Source organism: Sebastes fasciatus, chromosome 4 (genome assembly GCF_043250625.1).
Source record: "Sebastes fasciatus isolate fSebFas1 chromosome 4, fSebFas1.pri, whole genome shotgun sequence".
Lineage (NCBI taxonomy): Eukaryota > Metazoa > Chordata > Actinopteri > Perciformes > Sebastidae > Sebastes > Sebastes fasciatus.
Genome location: NC_133798.1, coordinates 6,543,959 through 6,559,577, shown reverse-complemented (window position 1 = coordinate 6,559,577; position 15,619 = coordinate 6,543,959). Strand labels below are relative to the sequence as shown.

Sequence of the window (15,619 nt, the reverse complement as noted above, 5' to 3'; positions counted from 1 at the left end):
GATGTTTTTTTTTGGCTTGGTCTACTTTCCGTCCCGGGACCATCCCCTGATTATTTCCGTCCCAAGGATGGTGGAACACTTCCCAGATTTCAGCAATTAAAGGTGGAGTTTGACCACTAGTAGCACTATGGAGCATTGTTTTTACGCGTCACATGCACAAGCGTGAGAATGTAAACACATTGTTTGGGACAATACACTCCTGCTGACGGTTTCATACTATTCCACTGATCAGCCGTTAGTGGTGGTAACGTGAAGAAACCTAGCAATATGCCGGCAAAGGCAGGGAAGCAACCCAAAAAAAGGAAGACAGACTTATCCAAAAGTGAGTCTGACAATATCGGTGAAGCGTTTCAGAGCCTTCTGCTAACCGTAGCCGTGAGCTAGCCACAGCAGGCTGAACTATTAACAACATTTTCTCTCCATCTCGGTTTAGCCTTCTGCTCACGGATGCAGCTAGCGCACGGCTATGGTCTGTGGCAGTAGCTCGGGGCGAGCATCATTTACAATAGTTTAGCCTTCTGCATGAGCTCACCGCCACGGCGCAGCCATGATGGCGACGGTTAGCAGAAAGCTGAACTATAGTATATATAGTATACTGTATATATATAGTATATATAGTACATCACTACAGTCTCGAATCACATTAGCCTGTGTCACCTCAAACGGCTTTACAGGCCCACAAATGAATGACTAGTATTCGTAAAGGTTACTGTATGAAGCGCGTGCTTGTTCTCGTCTGGTGGGAGGGGCTTAGGATAGCGAGGAGAGCTGCAGGGTGAGGGCTGTAATTATATTATATATTACATTATAATCAAACTATGACCGTCTACTGGACATCTGTGCCACATCTGGGATTGTTCAGCAGATGCATGCTATTCAGTCTCTGCTCTGATGCATGTACACAAGAAGCATTTCAAATTCATACACACAGCGAGGCGCAGGCCACTGGAGGAAGAAGTGATGAAAATCCATTGTTGAAAAGCAGGTCATGTGTTCCTGTATTTATTCCCTGAATGTTTCCAGCTACATTGCTATGAAAGTAAACAGGTGTTACCCTGACGTACCTCCTTAGCATTTCTGATCTTGATGAGGAAGGTCTGCAGCTCTAGAGTCTCTACAAACAGAGCTCTGCAGACAGCCTGGTAATGCTCTGGAGCCAAGCTTGGGTTAGCCAGCCGAGACGCGCACAGCGCCATCACCTGGCCGAGCGTACACACCGGCCTCATCGCTCCCACCTGCTGTTCCTCCTCTTCCTCCTCCTCCTCCTCTTCCTGGCCACTGTACCCCTCATCTGTGGTACCGTTCCCGGTGGTGCTGATGCCCTCTCCACCCTGGCTCCCCCCGGCCATGCGCTCAATGAGGTGCTCCAGCTGTGGGCTGAGCTCTCGCTCCTCGTTTTCATCCAGCCCCCAGTCCAGAGCTTGGTAGATGGCCACGCCCAGCGACTGGACCAGCTGTTAGATACAACAAGGCAATAATAAATAGGTTGTCCTATAAACAATAACATTTCCCATACCAAGTTTGTCAAAATAGATTGCAAAGTAATCCACTCAGACAAAACTTGAACATATAAGACCTTCACGGTGTATCCGATTAGTCAACACAGAAGATCATGTGAGATGGGCCTTTTGTGTTTTTGGAGGACTGGCAGTAGCCGAAACGTGTTCTCAAACCAGTCAACAGTAAGCATCCCATGACTGATATCTAAGACATGCTTTTAAATTAGCATTAACATGAAATTTACAATCTAACAAGAGGGGAAAAGATGACGACAGAGATGTCTTTAGAAAGGTCAGGTACACTGTTAAGATTGTAGACCAAAACTCTGTTCCATGTCGGACAATAAGGGTCGACTGAAATTCATAATATGTCCAATCTAGTTTGTCAGTGCTTTCTTTCTTTCTTTCTTTCTTTCTTTCTTTCTTTCTCACCTTTCGCTCTGGTGGAGGAGAAGGTCCATCAGTGTCATCTGAGGAGACAAAGGAGGAAGGACCTGAGACACGCCACATTTTACACAAAGCACAATTCTGGGTGATTTTGTTAAACATATTATTCCATTCAAATGTTTATTGTGACAGTTTCTACATCTGATATTTCTGCCAAAACTCTTGCGTCACATGTCTGAGAGAGAGAGAGAGAGAGAGAAGACCTGTGGACTTTGCCTGCAATGTTTCTGTAAGTTATTATTAATAATAATAATAATAATAATAATAATAACTAATATGAACTGCAGCCCAACAGGCAACAACAGCTGTCAGTGTGTCAGTGTGCTGACTTGACTATGACTTGCCCCAAACTGCATGTGATTATCATAAAGTGGGCATGTCTGTAAAGGGGAGACTCGTGGGTACCCATAGAACCCATTTTCATTCACATATCTTGAGGTCAGAGGTCAAGGGACCCCTTTGAAAATGGCCATGCTGGTATTTCCTCACCAAAATTTAGCGTAAGTTTGGAGCGTTATTTAGCCTCCTCCCCTACAAGCTAGTATGACATGGTTGGTATCAATGGATTCATTAGGTTTTATAGTTTCATATGATATATTCTCTCTAGCTTTAAAACTGAGCCCACTGCTACCTAAAAACCACAAGTTGCGTTAATGCGTTATAGAAGACGAATTTGCATTAACAGCTCTAATATATGTATATACTGTATATATATATATACATATATATATATATATATGAAAGATGCCTTACACTAAAGAGGAATGTCTTTTTTTTTTTAACAACAAGCAGTTATATATTCTCTTCCCAGTTATGCCACGTGATTTTTCACATCATTTAATATTTTTCTCACTGCATATTTTCACATTTTGGAAATTCTATTAGAAACTGAACTTCTATTAAACTGGGAAACAAACTTTTCTGCAGTGACTCATTTTAATAACTAACCATTAACCACTAAGTCTTTCTTTAAAAATTGTTGGCGTACTGTACAGGGTTAATCATTTTGATTTTATATGGGTCTTGCCGAAACTGTCAGTTGAATGTTCATAACTTTCATAACAGTTTTTTAAGAGACTGGATTTGTTTAGTTTTTTTTCCCAGCGACCACAATAAATGTACAGTATTCATCTATTTTTGCATAGACATTTGGGTTTTGGGATATTGAGTTTGTCTCATCTAATACTTTCAATTTTTCTAGAAGTTTTAGTTGTACTAGTACAATTTCTCATGCTATGAATGCAGAGTAATGGTCTGAGTCTCATCAAATGGTTTTAGATGTTACTGTTCTATTGTTCATTTTTACAAGTGATGGAATATTGTCCTAATTCCACTCTGCGCCCAACATTTGGAAAGTTTCTATGAAAGTCCAAATATATTTTGTTTTCTTCTGGGGTTAGTGTCCTATTTTTCTTCTTGAATTAGTGAGCCCCAGATTTTGCTGCCATATAAAATAAATAGTTCTATGACCCTTATAAAACTTTTATCCATATTTTAACTGGAAGGTTTTATTGGAATATAGTTTGTATCTTATGCTGTAATATTCTCCTAAATTATTATTTATTTATTTTTTTATCAATTTCATATTAATGTGAGCATTTGAGAACACCGACAGAGAAGAGACAAAACTGGTTACTGCTTCTCTGATTTCATGATTTTCTTTCCAAAATACAGCTGTCAACTAACAGCTGACAGTATGTTCAGAAGAGAGATTTATACATCATGTTCAATTTGATTTGTCATTTCCTGGGGTTGGAGACACATATAGATGCCAGGGGAGCCAGCTTTAAACAAAAATCAGGAATATTTCCATATACTGAACTGGATGATTAATCAGCAAGTTGTTTGAAAACCCCCTGATATTTGGGCCACTAATAGTTAGGGGTGGAAAAAAATCGATTCACCTATGTGTTGCGATTTTTTTTTTACGATTTCAAAATCGATTTTTTAATGCCAGAATCAATATATTTGCTTCATTTGAGTCTATGTGGAGGTAGAAAGAAGTTTCCGCTTTTATTGTTGTAGTCTGAGTAACATGATGTCATATCCGTTCCGTATCCGTCAACCAAAACAAACCAGCCGGCCGAGACGAGAAAGTAGAAAACGTTGGAGGGTCAGCTGGATACGACCTGCACCTTCACATGTTAAATCCAGCGTGGTAAACACTACACATCCAGTAAAGTATGGAAACACTTTGGGTTTCACACATTGCAGGAAAAGCAGAGCTAGACATCACGGCTAAAGCTGCATGCTAACTCTGTCACAGACAGGAAACGTTATCGTAGCGCGGTAACGTGCGGTCGAGCCGGCCGTCGCTCTCATCTCCGTGGTCAAATGGGCCGACGCTACAACTGTAGAGCACCCATATACTGACATTTATGTTAAATGCATTGAAACGGCCCCGATGGAGCTGACCATGGATGGATAAAGAGAACGGAGCTGACGGGAGAGCTAGAGACCACCTTGGAGAAGTTAGAGGAAGTAGACACGTGGAACTACATCTGGTTTTCAAAATAAGGTGTTAACAACAGGAACTGTATATACAAAATACATATATGGAAATAAGATTGATTGATTGGATTATATTCACCAGAAGTATAAAACATTACTCCATATGTCCCACAGTCATAACTTAGCCATGTATTATATTGTCGCAGCCATGTTTAGCATGCCTGTGTGAGTGTGTGTGTGTGTGTGTGTGTGTGTGTGTGTGTGTGTGTGTGTGTGTGTGTGTGTGTGTGTGTGTGTGAGAGACGGTAAAACGTCTCTCTCTCCCAGCTCAGATGTCAGTAATGACACCCGAGAGGCCTGAAACTCCTCGATCAGCAGCTCTCTCACTGCAGGGAAACAGGAAAATGAACGGACAAGAGAAGCAGGAGACGGAGACAAAGACAGAGAGAGGGAACCCGTGGAAACATCAGAGAAGAGAGAGAGATGAAAGGATGCGAGAGATAAAGCAAGAGAGAGATGAGAGCTCAGCAGGAAAAAAAAAAGATGAGAAATGGGGGAGAACAGGTCTGGACGTGGTTGATGCGAGGTCAGCCTACCGCAGCATCCTCCGCTGTCTGTCAACAACAATGTGCTGAGAGCAGGAGGTGAACCTCAGACCAACAGAGCATCACTCTGTTCCTTGTGTGAACACAGACGCTGCAACAAAAGGCAGCAACCGACACTGAAGGAGGGCAAAGAAACTCTATTATGAGAGATGATAACATGAACCCCTGCAAACCTGTCAGACAGGTTCAAATAATGCACGGCCGGGTCATATAGTGTAACCAATGATACCTCTGCCACTTTCCCACAGTTACAGGTCAGGAAACACGAAAGAGGAGAGGAATGTGCATCGAAAACACTTCCAAGAAGAAGTTGCCCTTTTAAATGCCTGATTAAAACCTGTATTCTTAATTCAATTTGTGAATCCAGTTATTTATTTCTCTTTTTAAAGTGCATTTTTAAATAGATTTTTAAATTCCATTATTATTTATTTATGAATTAATTAATGTATTTTTAAGTGATGTACTTATTGACTGTTTTATGCTGTTTTTGTAAATCCCTTTTTTAATTTGAACTATTTATTGATGGATTAATATTTAATTTGTAAATTTTTATAATTCTTCTTTTTATTTCCCATTAAGAAGTCAAATAAATGAATTACTTTGTAATTTAGTCCATTATTCATAGATTAATAAATACATTTGTAAACAAATGTATTAATGCCTATTTGTGTTGTACAGTTAGTTATTAATCAATTCAATGCTTTATTACTATTTCCGTGACTCTTGTGGTCCTCCATATATATGTGTATGAATAAATGTATATTTTATATCTTTTATGACATACAATTATGTATAGATTTCTATTTTTTATCAATGTAAATTCTGCTTCTATTCAGTTGTTAACCGTGAGCATGAATGCAAATAAACTCCAACCTTCAAAATCAAATTTTCTTGAATCTCATGTTTCAACAACGCCTGGTCAGCGAGCTAAAAACTGCCTTTTGTCTTTTACCTGTAAAAAAAAAAAAAAAAAAAGCAGTTGACATTTGGGTGATGATGCAAGCTTTTTATCTGACAGGAGCGATGTGTATCTGGACTTTGACTTCCTGCTGGCCTTAAGTGCTCTCAGTGAATCAGCTCACCTCTTTAGCCTCGTCCTGCAATGTCTTTCAGCAGCCTTCAAACAGAGACTGGTAAGAGGTTTCTTTTCAAATGGAGTAATTGCTGCTTATCTGAAGTTCTTCTAAATCTCATCTCTTACTCCGTCTGTAAGATATCTAAAGTTAAATAGATGATGGATCAGGCATTTTTCAGCGCTGCATACTGAACCAACACAGTCAAACTGAGCCCTTATGATTTATATTACATATTACATATATTACGATATATACTGTATACTGCAGCTGCAGTGAGCACAATCAGTTTTTACAAGGGACAATATCATTTCCATTAGACCCACTTAGTCATAAATCTATTAATGAGGAAGAAGGTACTGTGCCGTTACAGTTATCCTGACTCACATAAGGACAGAGCTGCACTTGTGATAGGACGGGACAAACGTCTAATCCTCAGTTTTGCAATTAAGTATTGTATTTCCATTTGGGCTGAGGATGAAGCTCAATACTTTTTATATCTCTTATATAAATAAAAAACAAGCAGAAACCAGATCTTTTTTAGAAATCCAAAAGGGATATCAGCGTTTTTGGATTTATTGTTGGTGCAACAAACTAAACAGCAACTCTTTGGCATAGCGCTAATTTATTTAAACTGGTTTGTTTATAGTAGAAATTTGGAGACATGTTCAACTCCCATTCATTCCTATGAGAGATGCTCAGTGGCGCATGAAGCCGAAATGGCTCGACTGACGAGTGATAAAGTACTTAGATCTTCCGGCGATCTTTCGCATCCACTCGGCCCACAGAGCAGGCGCAGTAGCGTTTCCTTGAACTCCACCTCCCAGCCCTCGCTGCAGCCTCGGTCTGGGTCTCATTCACATGAACAGAGGAAGGAGAACAACTCTGGATTCAGCTATTAGTGCGTTTCACAACTATTAGGACATGATGATTTAAATAAGGACTACTAGAGTGTTCGTACTGGGAAGTTGATTCACCTCAAAATAAATGATCCTCTGAGTTACAGACGTCTCTTCCCCAATGTAAGTCTATGGGAAAAAGTCTTTTTGGGCCCAATGGCATCACGTGACGAACACAGAAGTTATAGTACCGCCGTTTGGCCGCTATGAAAGTTGGCATTGACGACCGGCGCTCTTCCTGTTGGAGACATGTGACAAAGGTCTCCGACCAGAATGAATCCAGGTCAATATGCTATGTGTCTTGACCATTAAGACGCTCCCTGTGTGTTGCTTCTTAATTGCATTTCTGTCTGTAGTTGTTTAAGTATTTTAAAAAAAATATGCGTTACATTGCGGCAGCATTGGTCACAGAGACGTCATGGTGACCCCAAAAAAACATTCTCAATATCTTCTGTAAAAAAAACTAGATCTAACAGATTTACTTTTATGAGGTTAAGTTCAGACACAATTTTCATGTTGTATAAAAATATTTGTTATTTGAATATATTTCACCGACATTTGGAGGTATAGTAGTTATAAGCTATACTTTTATATATGTGAAATTAGGCCCAGTGGTGGGGTTTGGTGACCCTAAATTTGCATGTAGGTGGTACAAATGTCAATTAAAGTGGTCAATAAAATGCATTCATAACAAAGCTTTGACCTCAGATTATTGTTCAAATGAGTTGTTTCCTCTGTAGCACGGCTGTCTAAGCCTGGCATGGTGATTTGGGATGATTTGGACACTTAAAGAATGTAAAGGGTCCTCATAGCTGACTGGCTGCATTAATAATGTAGACTACTCAGACTACAATAGGCTCACTTCATGCTGGTTAAGGGATTTACGCCACTACTTTGATATGGATTGTGTTTACTTATGGATCAGCAGAGCGTGGACCAGCACAGGCTACAAGGATAAACAGCTGTGTTAATGAGAGCTAAACATCTACTCAGTGAGAGCTGACCATTAAGGATCACAGCAAAATATTGAAGTGCAACTGTTAAATGAATAATGTGGCTCAGCAGGTTCTTAAGTAGTTCCAGTGTCTCCCTGTGGTCCTTGAGGGGGAACCAATGGGTCCCCAGCAAAATGAGGAACACTTTAAAGTCATTATAGTCTCATTGAATAGAATACAAAGGGAATTATTATTAGAATCTCAGCTCACCATGTAGACCGTATTATATATGACGGAGTATTAAAATCCACTTACGGGACATTAGTCCCTGGGAGTCATTTTATAGTTTAGTCTAAAGTTTAACCCTTTGAGACCCGCCAACTGACTTTACTGTCTTTCAGAGGCTCAGGTTCAGTTTAAGATACTGGTATAATGTGAAAACCTAAGGAATCCATTGGTACCAACCATGTTATGGTAGCATGACGGGAAGGAAGCTAAACAACGCAAAATTTTGGCAAGGAAAAATCGGCATTGTCATTTTCATAGGGGTCCCTTGACCTCTGACCTTAAGATATGTGACTGAAAATGGGCTTTATGGGTACCCACGAGTCTCCCCTTTACAGACATGCCCACTTTAGTTTGCAGATTATTGATCATTTTTTATCAATTCTCCAGTGGCAAGAAAAATAGTTGAATTTAGCACCAAATCTGTGTAGCAAATGGTATCAACCCAGAAATTGCTTCAACTACGTATGAGACATAAATGAGCATGGGAATGGCCATCACATACTTCAATCACAATGTTCTAAGACCTTACACACTTTAACAATTCATTTTAAATAATGAATTCCTGTTTATATCTGATTTATGACTAGAACCACTTGACACGCAGCGCTGAGCTACATCTCAAATTAATCTTCAGGTTCCCAGCTTTCAGATGATGTACACCACTTCTATGTGATATCTACTGTTGACCTGCTATCCCCCCCTAAAGACCACCTGCACCCCCCTTAAAAACACAAAAACGGGTCTATTGTGGGTCTCAGAGGGTTAACAAAGGATGCTTTTTACAGATAGACTACTAATGGTTTAGGATAGATGCCATCCTGTTGCTGAGCAACATGCATCAAGCATCGCCTGGAGACAGACTGTAAACTTTTCCTGTTAAATTCCTTAAAAAGGTGCTACACACAGCTGGTACAATGCGAACAACAGCACAAACGTGTGTGTTCATCAGGTTGTGACGACTTGTTACACAGTCAACAGAAGTCAGGGCTATCCCGTTCATTACTGCAGATTCCATAACTCACATTCCTTCCTTTCTCAACATTTCTCACTCATGTTTTTAACATTTATCAGGCCTTCTCTGGCCTCTTGTCAGGGACTCAGCACAAGGAAATTCAAATATTCTGGCTGCATATTGATTTAGGGCAAAGGTACATTAAAAGTAGTACAGAATAGGAGACTTTGAGAGGCTTTCTGTGCCTTCCAGCATATTCGGTGCAATAGGCTACAGGAGTACTTGAATAAAACATCAGTTTCTGGGAATAAAGGCTGTCCTTGCCCAAGACTGAATAAGCGTTGCACAAAGTTGAGATTTCATTCAAACAAGTACTATGTGGTTTATTGGATTTATTATAAAGTGGCTCTCAAAAGGTCTCAAACGCAGGTGCGAGTTCACCATCAACTAGGAAATATACATCCAAACAAAACCCTTTTCTGAATTAAGTTTGGCATACAGATGTCTCTGTGCTATAGTCTGACTTGTGGAACAGGTTTATAGGCCTAGCCTGCAGTGAGGACATAAATACTTCACATATATTAGATTATTATGCAGGTACAGGCTGAATTCAGTGGGGGAAACAATTAGAAGACTGCATAAAATCCTTTGGGCTCCCATCCACCTTTTGAAGTCTCCCAAAACAGTCTTTGCAAGAAGGGATGCTGCTAGGGTGAAGCTGTTCTCTATATGAATAATTAATCATTTACCCGCAGAACACAAGTCATCCTGGTTGGCATCAGATCCCAATCAAAATACTGTGTCCTACTGTTTGTGTAAGGTCAGCTCAAGGTGCTACAAAATTATTAAATAATGTAGTTCAAGGTCGATTATTATGCAGGAATATTTCATGTTGTTTTGGGGCGGGATAGCACCGATGCGTCCATTTCTCTCCCAAGATGCCTCAGTGTACCAAACCCAGTTTGAAATTCGTATACTTTAACGTGGCATTGATTTTAGCTCAAGGTTCCTGCTAGATAAAACATGATTCAATGTTTTTTTTATCAAATACTGGTAGCACTGTTAAATTCGGCGCTGATATGGTCAGTAAACAGTACGTGGTTTAGTAGAAATGTTAACATTAATGTTGGATCGCACGGTTTAGTTGCCGGCTGCAGCGGAGTGGTTGACTGGAAGAAGGCAGCGGAGAATCAGGCGGACCAGTTGACAAAAAGTGGACATTTTACTAAAAGAGAGCAGATTAGTGGACTGAACTTTACGCCGAATTGAAAAGTGTCTCCTTATAGTTAAAACACCATGCTGTGTCGAACGGTAAGCGCTGACTTACTCTGCAGAGCATGAACACACAGTTAAAATCTACTTTCTCATAGTTGAGTTTGGTGTGAGAGCTCCACAGCGGAGGAGAGAAGATGTCATACCGGTTTGTAGCAGTGCCACGGTCCCGTCCCTCTGCAGGATGATGGAGGACGGGTCCTTCACCCGGCTGAGTCTCCCTGCGGCCGGGCGGGGCTTCCTCAGCCCGCTGCAGCACTGGTAGCATACCGCCCATGCCTGCTCCTCGTTGACGGGCTGCTCGTAGGACTTCAGCACCTCCTCCAGAGACAGCTCCCGGGGCTCGGCCAGGTCCCGCGTCCCTCCGCGCTCCGTCGGGGCGCTTACCCGAGAGTCCCCGTCCTCCGCGCTTCTGTTGGTGGATCTGGCCATGGCTGCGACAGCATGGAGCCCATTTCTTCACTGCTGAGGAAGCACCGGGGCCATTTATGCTGTCCAGTGTACTCGTGTTCGGCCCAGTCTCTCCGGTCCTCTTCTTGACGTCTACCGCTGCTCAACTACCGCAACTACTGCACCTCGTTACCACCACAACAATAGTCAAGGTAGCCAGGCTACACGCAGCACTTCCGGTCAAAGCTTTCAAAATAAAACTTTATTGCTATTAAAGCTTCAGAAGGCAGTATATTTTTGGCATCATTGGGCAACAAATTCCATAATAACCTTTCAGCATATTGTAATTCAAGTGTTCTGAGAGAAAACTAGACTTCTGCACCTCCTCATGGCTCTGTTTTCAGGCTTTAGAAAATCTAGCCCGTGGTGGAAGACTTTGGCCAATCACAGGTTGTTTCAGAGAGAGCGAGAGCGTTCCTATTGGCTGAGCTCCGGCTGGTGGGCGGTGCTTGGTATTTCTTCGACAAATCTCAACAAACTTTCTCATTTTACAGCTAAACAGTAGGCTACACTACAAGATGTTTCTGAAAACATTTGAGGATAAAACTAGGCATTATAGTAACAGAATATTAACTCATATTTGATCAGTGCTGCCTAGTTTTACAAAAATAAGTAAAGGATAATGTACAGCTAGCGGGTCATTGTTGTGAAAGAATCCCTGACAGCGAAGCAGAGGGGTCTCTCATCGCCCTGAAGGGGATTCTTTCACAACAATGACCTGCTAGCTGTACATTATCCCGCTTGTTACACGGCTACTTACTGAAGAAATCAATATTTTGACATCAGAACGGTCTGTTATACATAGCAACGGTCTGCTATAAAGAATTTACAGACCGCAGAACGCTGTGATTGACCAATCAGAATCGAGTATTCAACACAGCCGTGTAATAACTTTTTTTAATCATATTTGCTCCAATCTCGCCCACTGCTGCTTTAATCAATATGTTACAACTTTTGGAGCAATGTAAAGTAATAAGGTAAATGCAAATGTGTAGTTCATGAAAATCATGTCTTTTCCCCTGAATTTGTTATACACAATCAAACCAAATTAATACTGTATTATTCAGCATATGAGGCAGACTGTGAGTTTGATCAACAGGTGCTATTGAGCAACGCATTGAACTCCCAACTACTCGAGCCCAGCCCAAGAAGACTGTTTAGGTCTAATACTGTTGCACTTCTTCAGCGTATGTCACAGAAAACTATAGTCTTTTATAAACATTCCAGATTTTCACAACAAATACGGAAATATTTGTTGTTGTTTTCAAACCTGGAATGTTTTCCATATTGCAATTTTCCAAATTTATTGTATATTTCTGCAATTTCGGTGTTATCTGTTTCAGACACGTACAAAAAAATGTGGGTTGCAATATAACTGTTCAGCTATTTATTTATATTCTTTTTTTTCTTCTTCATTTACATAGGCCAAAAATTAGGTGGATAAGGACTAATTACGGTTTCAGTTTACCTCTTTTGCTTTTATTTTGAAAGTGAAGCCACGACGCTTCCGATCATGGTCTGGCTGATTCTGACTGACTTGACTCAGCTTGTTGCCATATCCGCAAATAAGAGAGACGATTGGATCTGCAGGAAAATGTCAATCAACGGCCAGTGAGGAGGAAACCATCCTCCTTGCTGGCTGTCGCATTATCCTCCTGCTAGTAGCCGAGAGGAGGAGAGAAGTTATTGGGAATATTTCACTCCATCCATCAGTTCCAACTATGATGATGATGATGATGACATATCTGACTACATGTATCCCACTTTCTTTCTCTTCTCTCAGCTCATCATGTGTCAATTAAAAAGAATAAAGTAGAATAAAACAAAGCCGTTACTCCTGAACCACCATGCTGCAACATTTCAATAATTAAATGTGTGTTGTGATATTATTTACCACCAGACTTACCTATAATAACTGACTAAATTCATATTTAATTAATGATAGAATTAAGGAACCAAATCAATGGTTTCGCATGGTTTAGCTTATTAACTTTAAATCACATTTGTTTTAACATTAAGCCTACTGCTGACCATTATTCCAAGTATACCATGTATTTTTAGATTGATTTCCTACCTTCATGGCAGCATTTGGTTTCCCTTTATTGCATCAGTTGGGGAATTTAATATCATTTCAACAACTGAGATTTTGTTGAAAGGAAATCACATGTTCTCCCCTGCATTCAATATCTTTATTTTCTGTATATATACATTACATTTGCATTTAAAGTTGTGATGGCGCCGGCACCAGCATATAGACAAGGTCTTAGGGAATGCAAATAGTATGAAATATGGTAGATTTAACATTGTAATATGGTAAGTTGTATGTTTCAAACTATTTTTAGCTTTGTGCAGCTGCCAAAATCGAATGGCATATAATGGTATATGGAGTGTATATAAAGATGGACGACATGACAGCTCCCCAAAAGTGAAGCCAAAACATCTGGATTGCCCTCTGGTGGCTGGCTGCATGAACCAAACTAAAAAGTCAAAGTACACATCAAATAATGTTTTCCTAAAGATGGTTTCTGTCATTTTAGGGAGTTCTTATCACGCTGATATGTTCAAGTGTTCAATTTACTGATAAGTTTGGTTTTACTTAGTTATTTGACGCTATAAAAAGGGGGCGAGACGTCATGATTGGCAGCTGTGAGTCTCTCTCGCTGACGAGCTGCGGCCGTGCTCGGCTCACGATTGGTTCGGGGCGTTGTCCATCTTTATGTACAGTCTATGGTTTCACATCATGTTAAAGTCTTTAATGCTTCATGGACCTGTCAAACCTTTTATTTTGAAGGCAAAATCGCCTAGTTTTAACCTGGCTTTCGAGATGCACCCCTAGTGTTGGTTGCAACATCCTTTCTCTGCAGCACCACTCCAACTGCACATGCAGGAGCTTCAGTCAGCACACCGAACCTCAAATGACAAAAACACTTCTATATTGACTACATGATCATTTATTTATTTTTCTCTTATATGACTACACTTTCCAGCAATTACTAAAGCAGAGGAAATGTGTGCCAATATTAAGAAATGTCCACTTTTAATATGGAGGACGGAACCTGCCAAAATGAAAAATAAATAAATAAATGACGCAAAAATAATAATTAAAATAAACGTGGCCATTAATTAATTGATAAAATGTGACATAAATGAATATCTGTTTTTATTTGCTTCATTATGTATTTATTTTTGTATTAGTTCCCTTATTTGTTTACTCTTGTTTAATTTTCCCTTTTATTTATTTATTTAAATCTTTAAATGTATTTATTTATTTTTACATTTATTCTTTCTTTCTTTATTTTCACAGGTTCTGTCCTCCATATTTAAACACCTTCCACATGCAGTTACATGTCTGTACATCCCAATATTAATTGCAGATATTTTTCAATTTGTCAAATGTCACACAAATCACTTTCCAGAATAAATTGTTCTCATTACATTCTGAAAATGTATTTTTCCTGTCTGCCTGTAAGGCCTTCAGTTCCCCAGTAGTCTCATTATCAACAGGTACATCAGTTCCACTTATATGAGTCTTCATGAGAAACGCCAAAGTAGAAACTGTCCTGATATCCATGCTTTCCTACCATGTGGTTGTCTTTAAAATACAGTTTTGAGATTTAAATTTAGAAGACATGGAAGCAGGTGTTATACCAAAGTGTTGCTAGTATTTCTTTGAAATTCACTTTTTTTCAGAGAGTGTTTCTTTGCTGAGCTGCAGAGGAGGGATAGTAACACAAAGAGGGAATTTCCTACTTAGAAGACTAAAGTATATTTGGAAGATAATCATCTGCTAACTCCGACTGCTGAAACCTCGTAGCTTTGACTGAACCTCAGAATGCATTATGTAGAATTTAAATTTAAATGGTAAATGGACTTACATTTATATAGCGCCTTTCTAGTTGTCTGGCCACTCAAAGTGCTTTACACTACATTTCAACATTCATCCATTCACACACACATTCATACATTGATACAAGGTGCCAACCTGCTCATCAGGATCTAATCTAAATGCTCATTCACACACCGATGGTACAGCCTTCGGGAGCAATTTGGGGTTCAGTATCGAGGACACTTCGACATGTGGACTGGACTGGTATCGAACCGCCCATCTTCCAATTAGTGGACGACTCTCCTGTGGACTCCATCTCCTGCCCTAAAATGTAGGGTGAGTTGCCGTAAAGTGGGACACCTAAGCTTCAGTGGGTGTAGGTTTTCCTCAAACAAATAAAAGTCAATAAAACTATTGATATTTAATGTCTTTCTAATACGCCTAAATGCTTCAAATCTATTATAGTCTTTATTCTGTATTTATTTATTATTATTTATAGTTTTATTGTTGTTTTTTTATGTTGTTCAATTCTCCATGTAACATCCACACCTATAAACCTAGATTTTATAACAGCAATAACATTGTAGGTGGTAAAATTACTGAACATGGGATTGCACATGTATTAATTAAGGTGATTTAAGCCTTTTAACAGACTTTTCAGTGTCCCACATTTCGGACATGACTGTCCCACATTAGAAAAGCAAGATTTGTGATAGAAAACATTTCTTTTATGAGTGTGATATCTAATTCACCCAATATCATATTCCTCAACCGCTTATGTGTGTGTATTATGCTCCAACCATGTGTGTATTTATTTAAAAAAAGACGTATAGAGTGTGTCTTTGTAGATCTTGATATCTGTATGTGTTATATGGAAGAACATACATTGACTAATTACAGGCAGTATAACATTACTGTTGTA

General features: G+C 39.7%; 1 protein-coding gene across 2 annotated transcripts in view; it reads right to left on the bottom strand.

Annotated features, from left to right (window-relative positions):
* The window catches only part of spire2 (spire-type actin nucleation factor 2), a 36,503-nt gene extending 25,468 nt beyond the window's left edge, over window positions 1-11,035 (bottom strand). Inside the window, exons 1-3 of one of the 2 annotated variants that reach the window (XM_074631679.1) lie at window positions 10,568-11,035; window positions 1,932-1,969; window positions 1,065-1,454 (exon numbers count right to left, since the gene is read on the bottom strand). In XM_074631679.1, the coding sequence (XP_074487780.1) occupies window positions 1,065-1,454; window positions 1,932-1,969; window positions 10,568-10,853 (714 nt within the window). In that variant the 5' untranslated portion in view covers window positions 10,854-11,035. The remainder of the gene's footprint in view (window positions 1-1,064; window positions 1,455-1,931; window positions 1,970-10,567) is intronic. The other variant, XM_074631680.1, reaches the window with a different exon arrangement.
* Window positions 11,036-15,619: the final 4,584 nt, after the last annotated feature.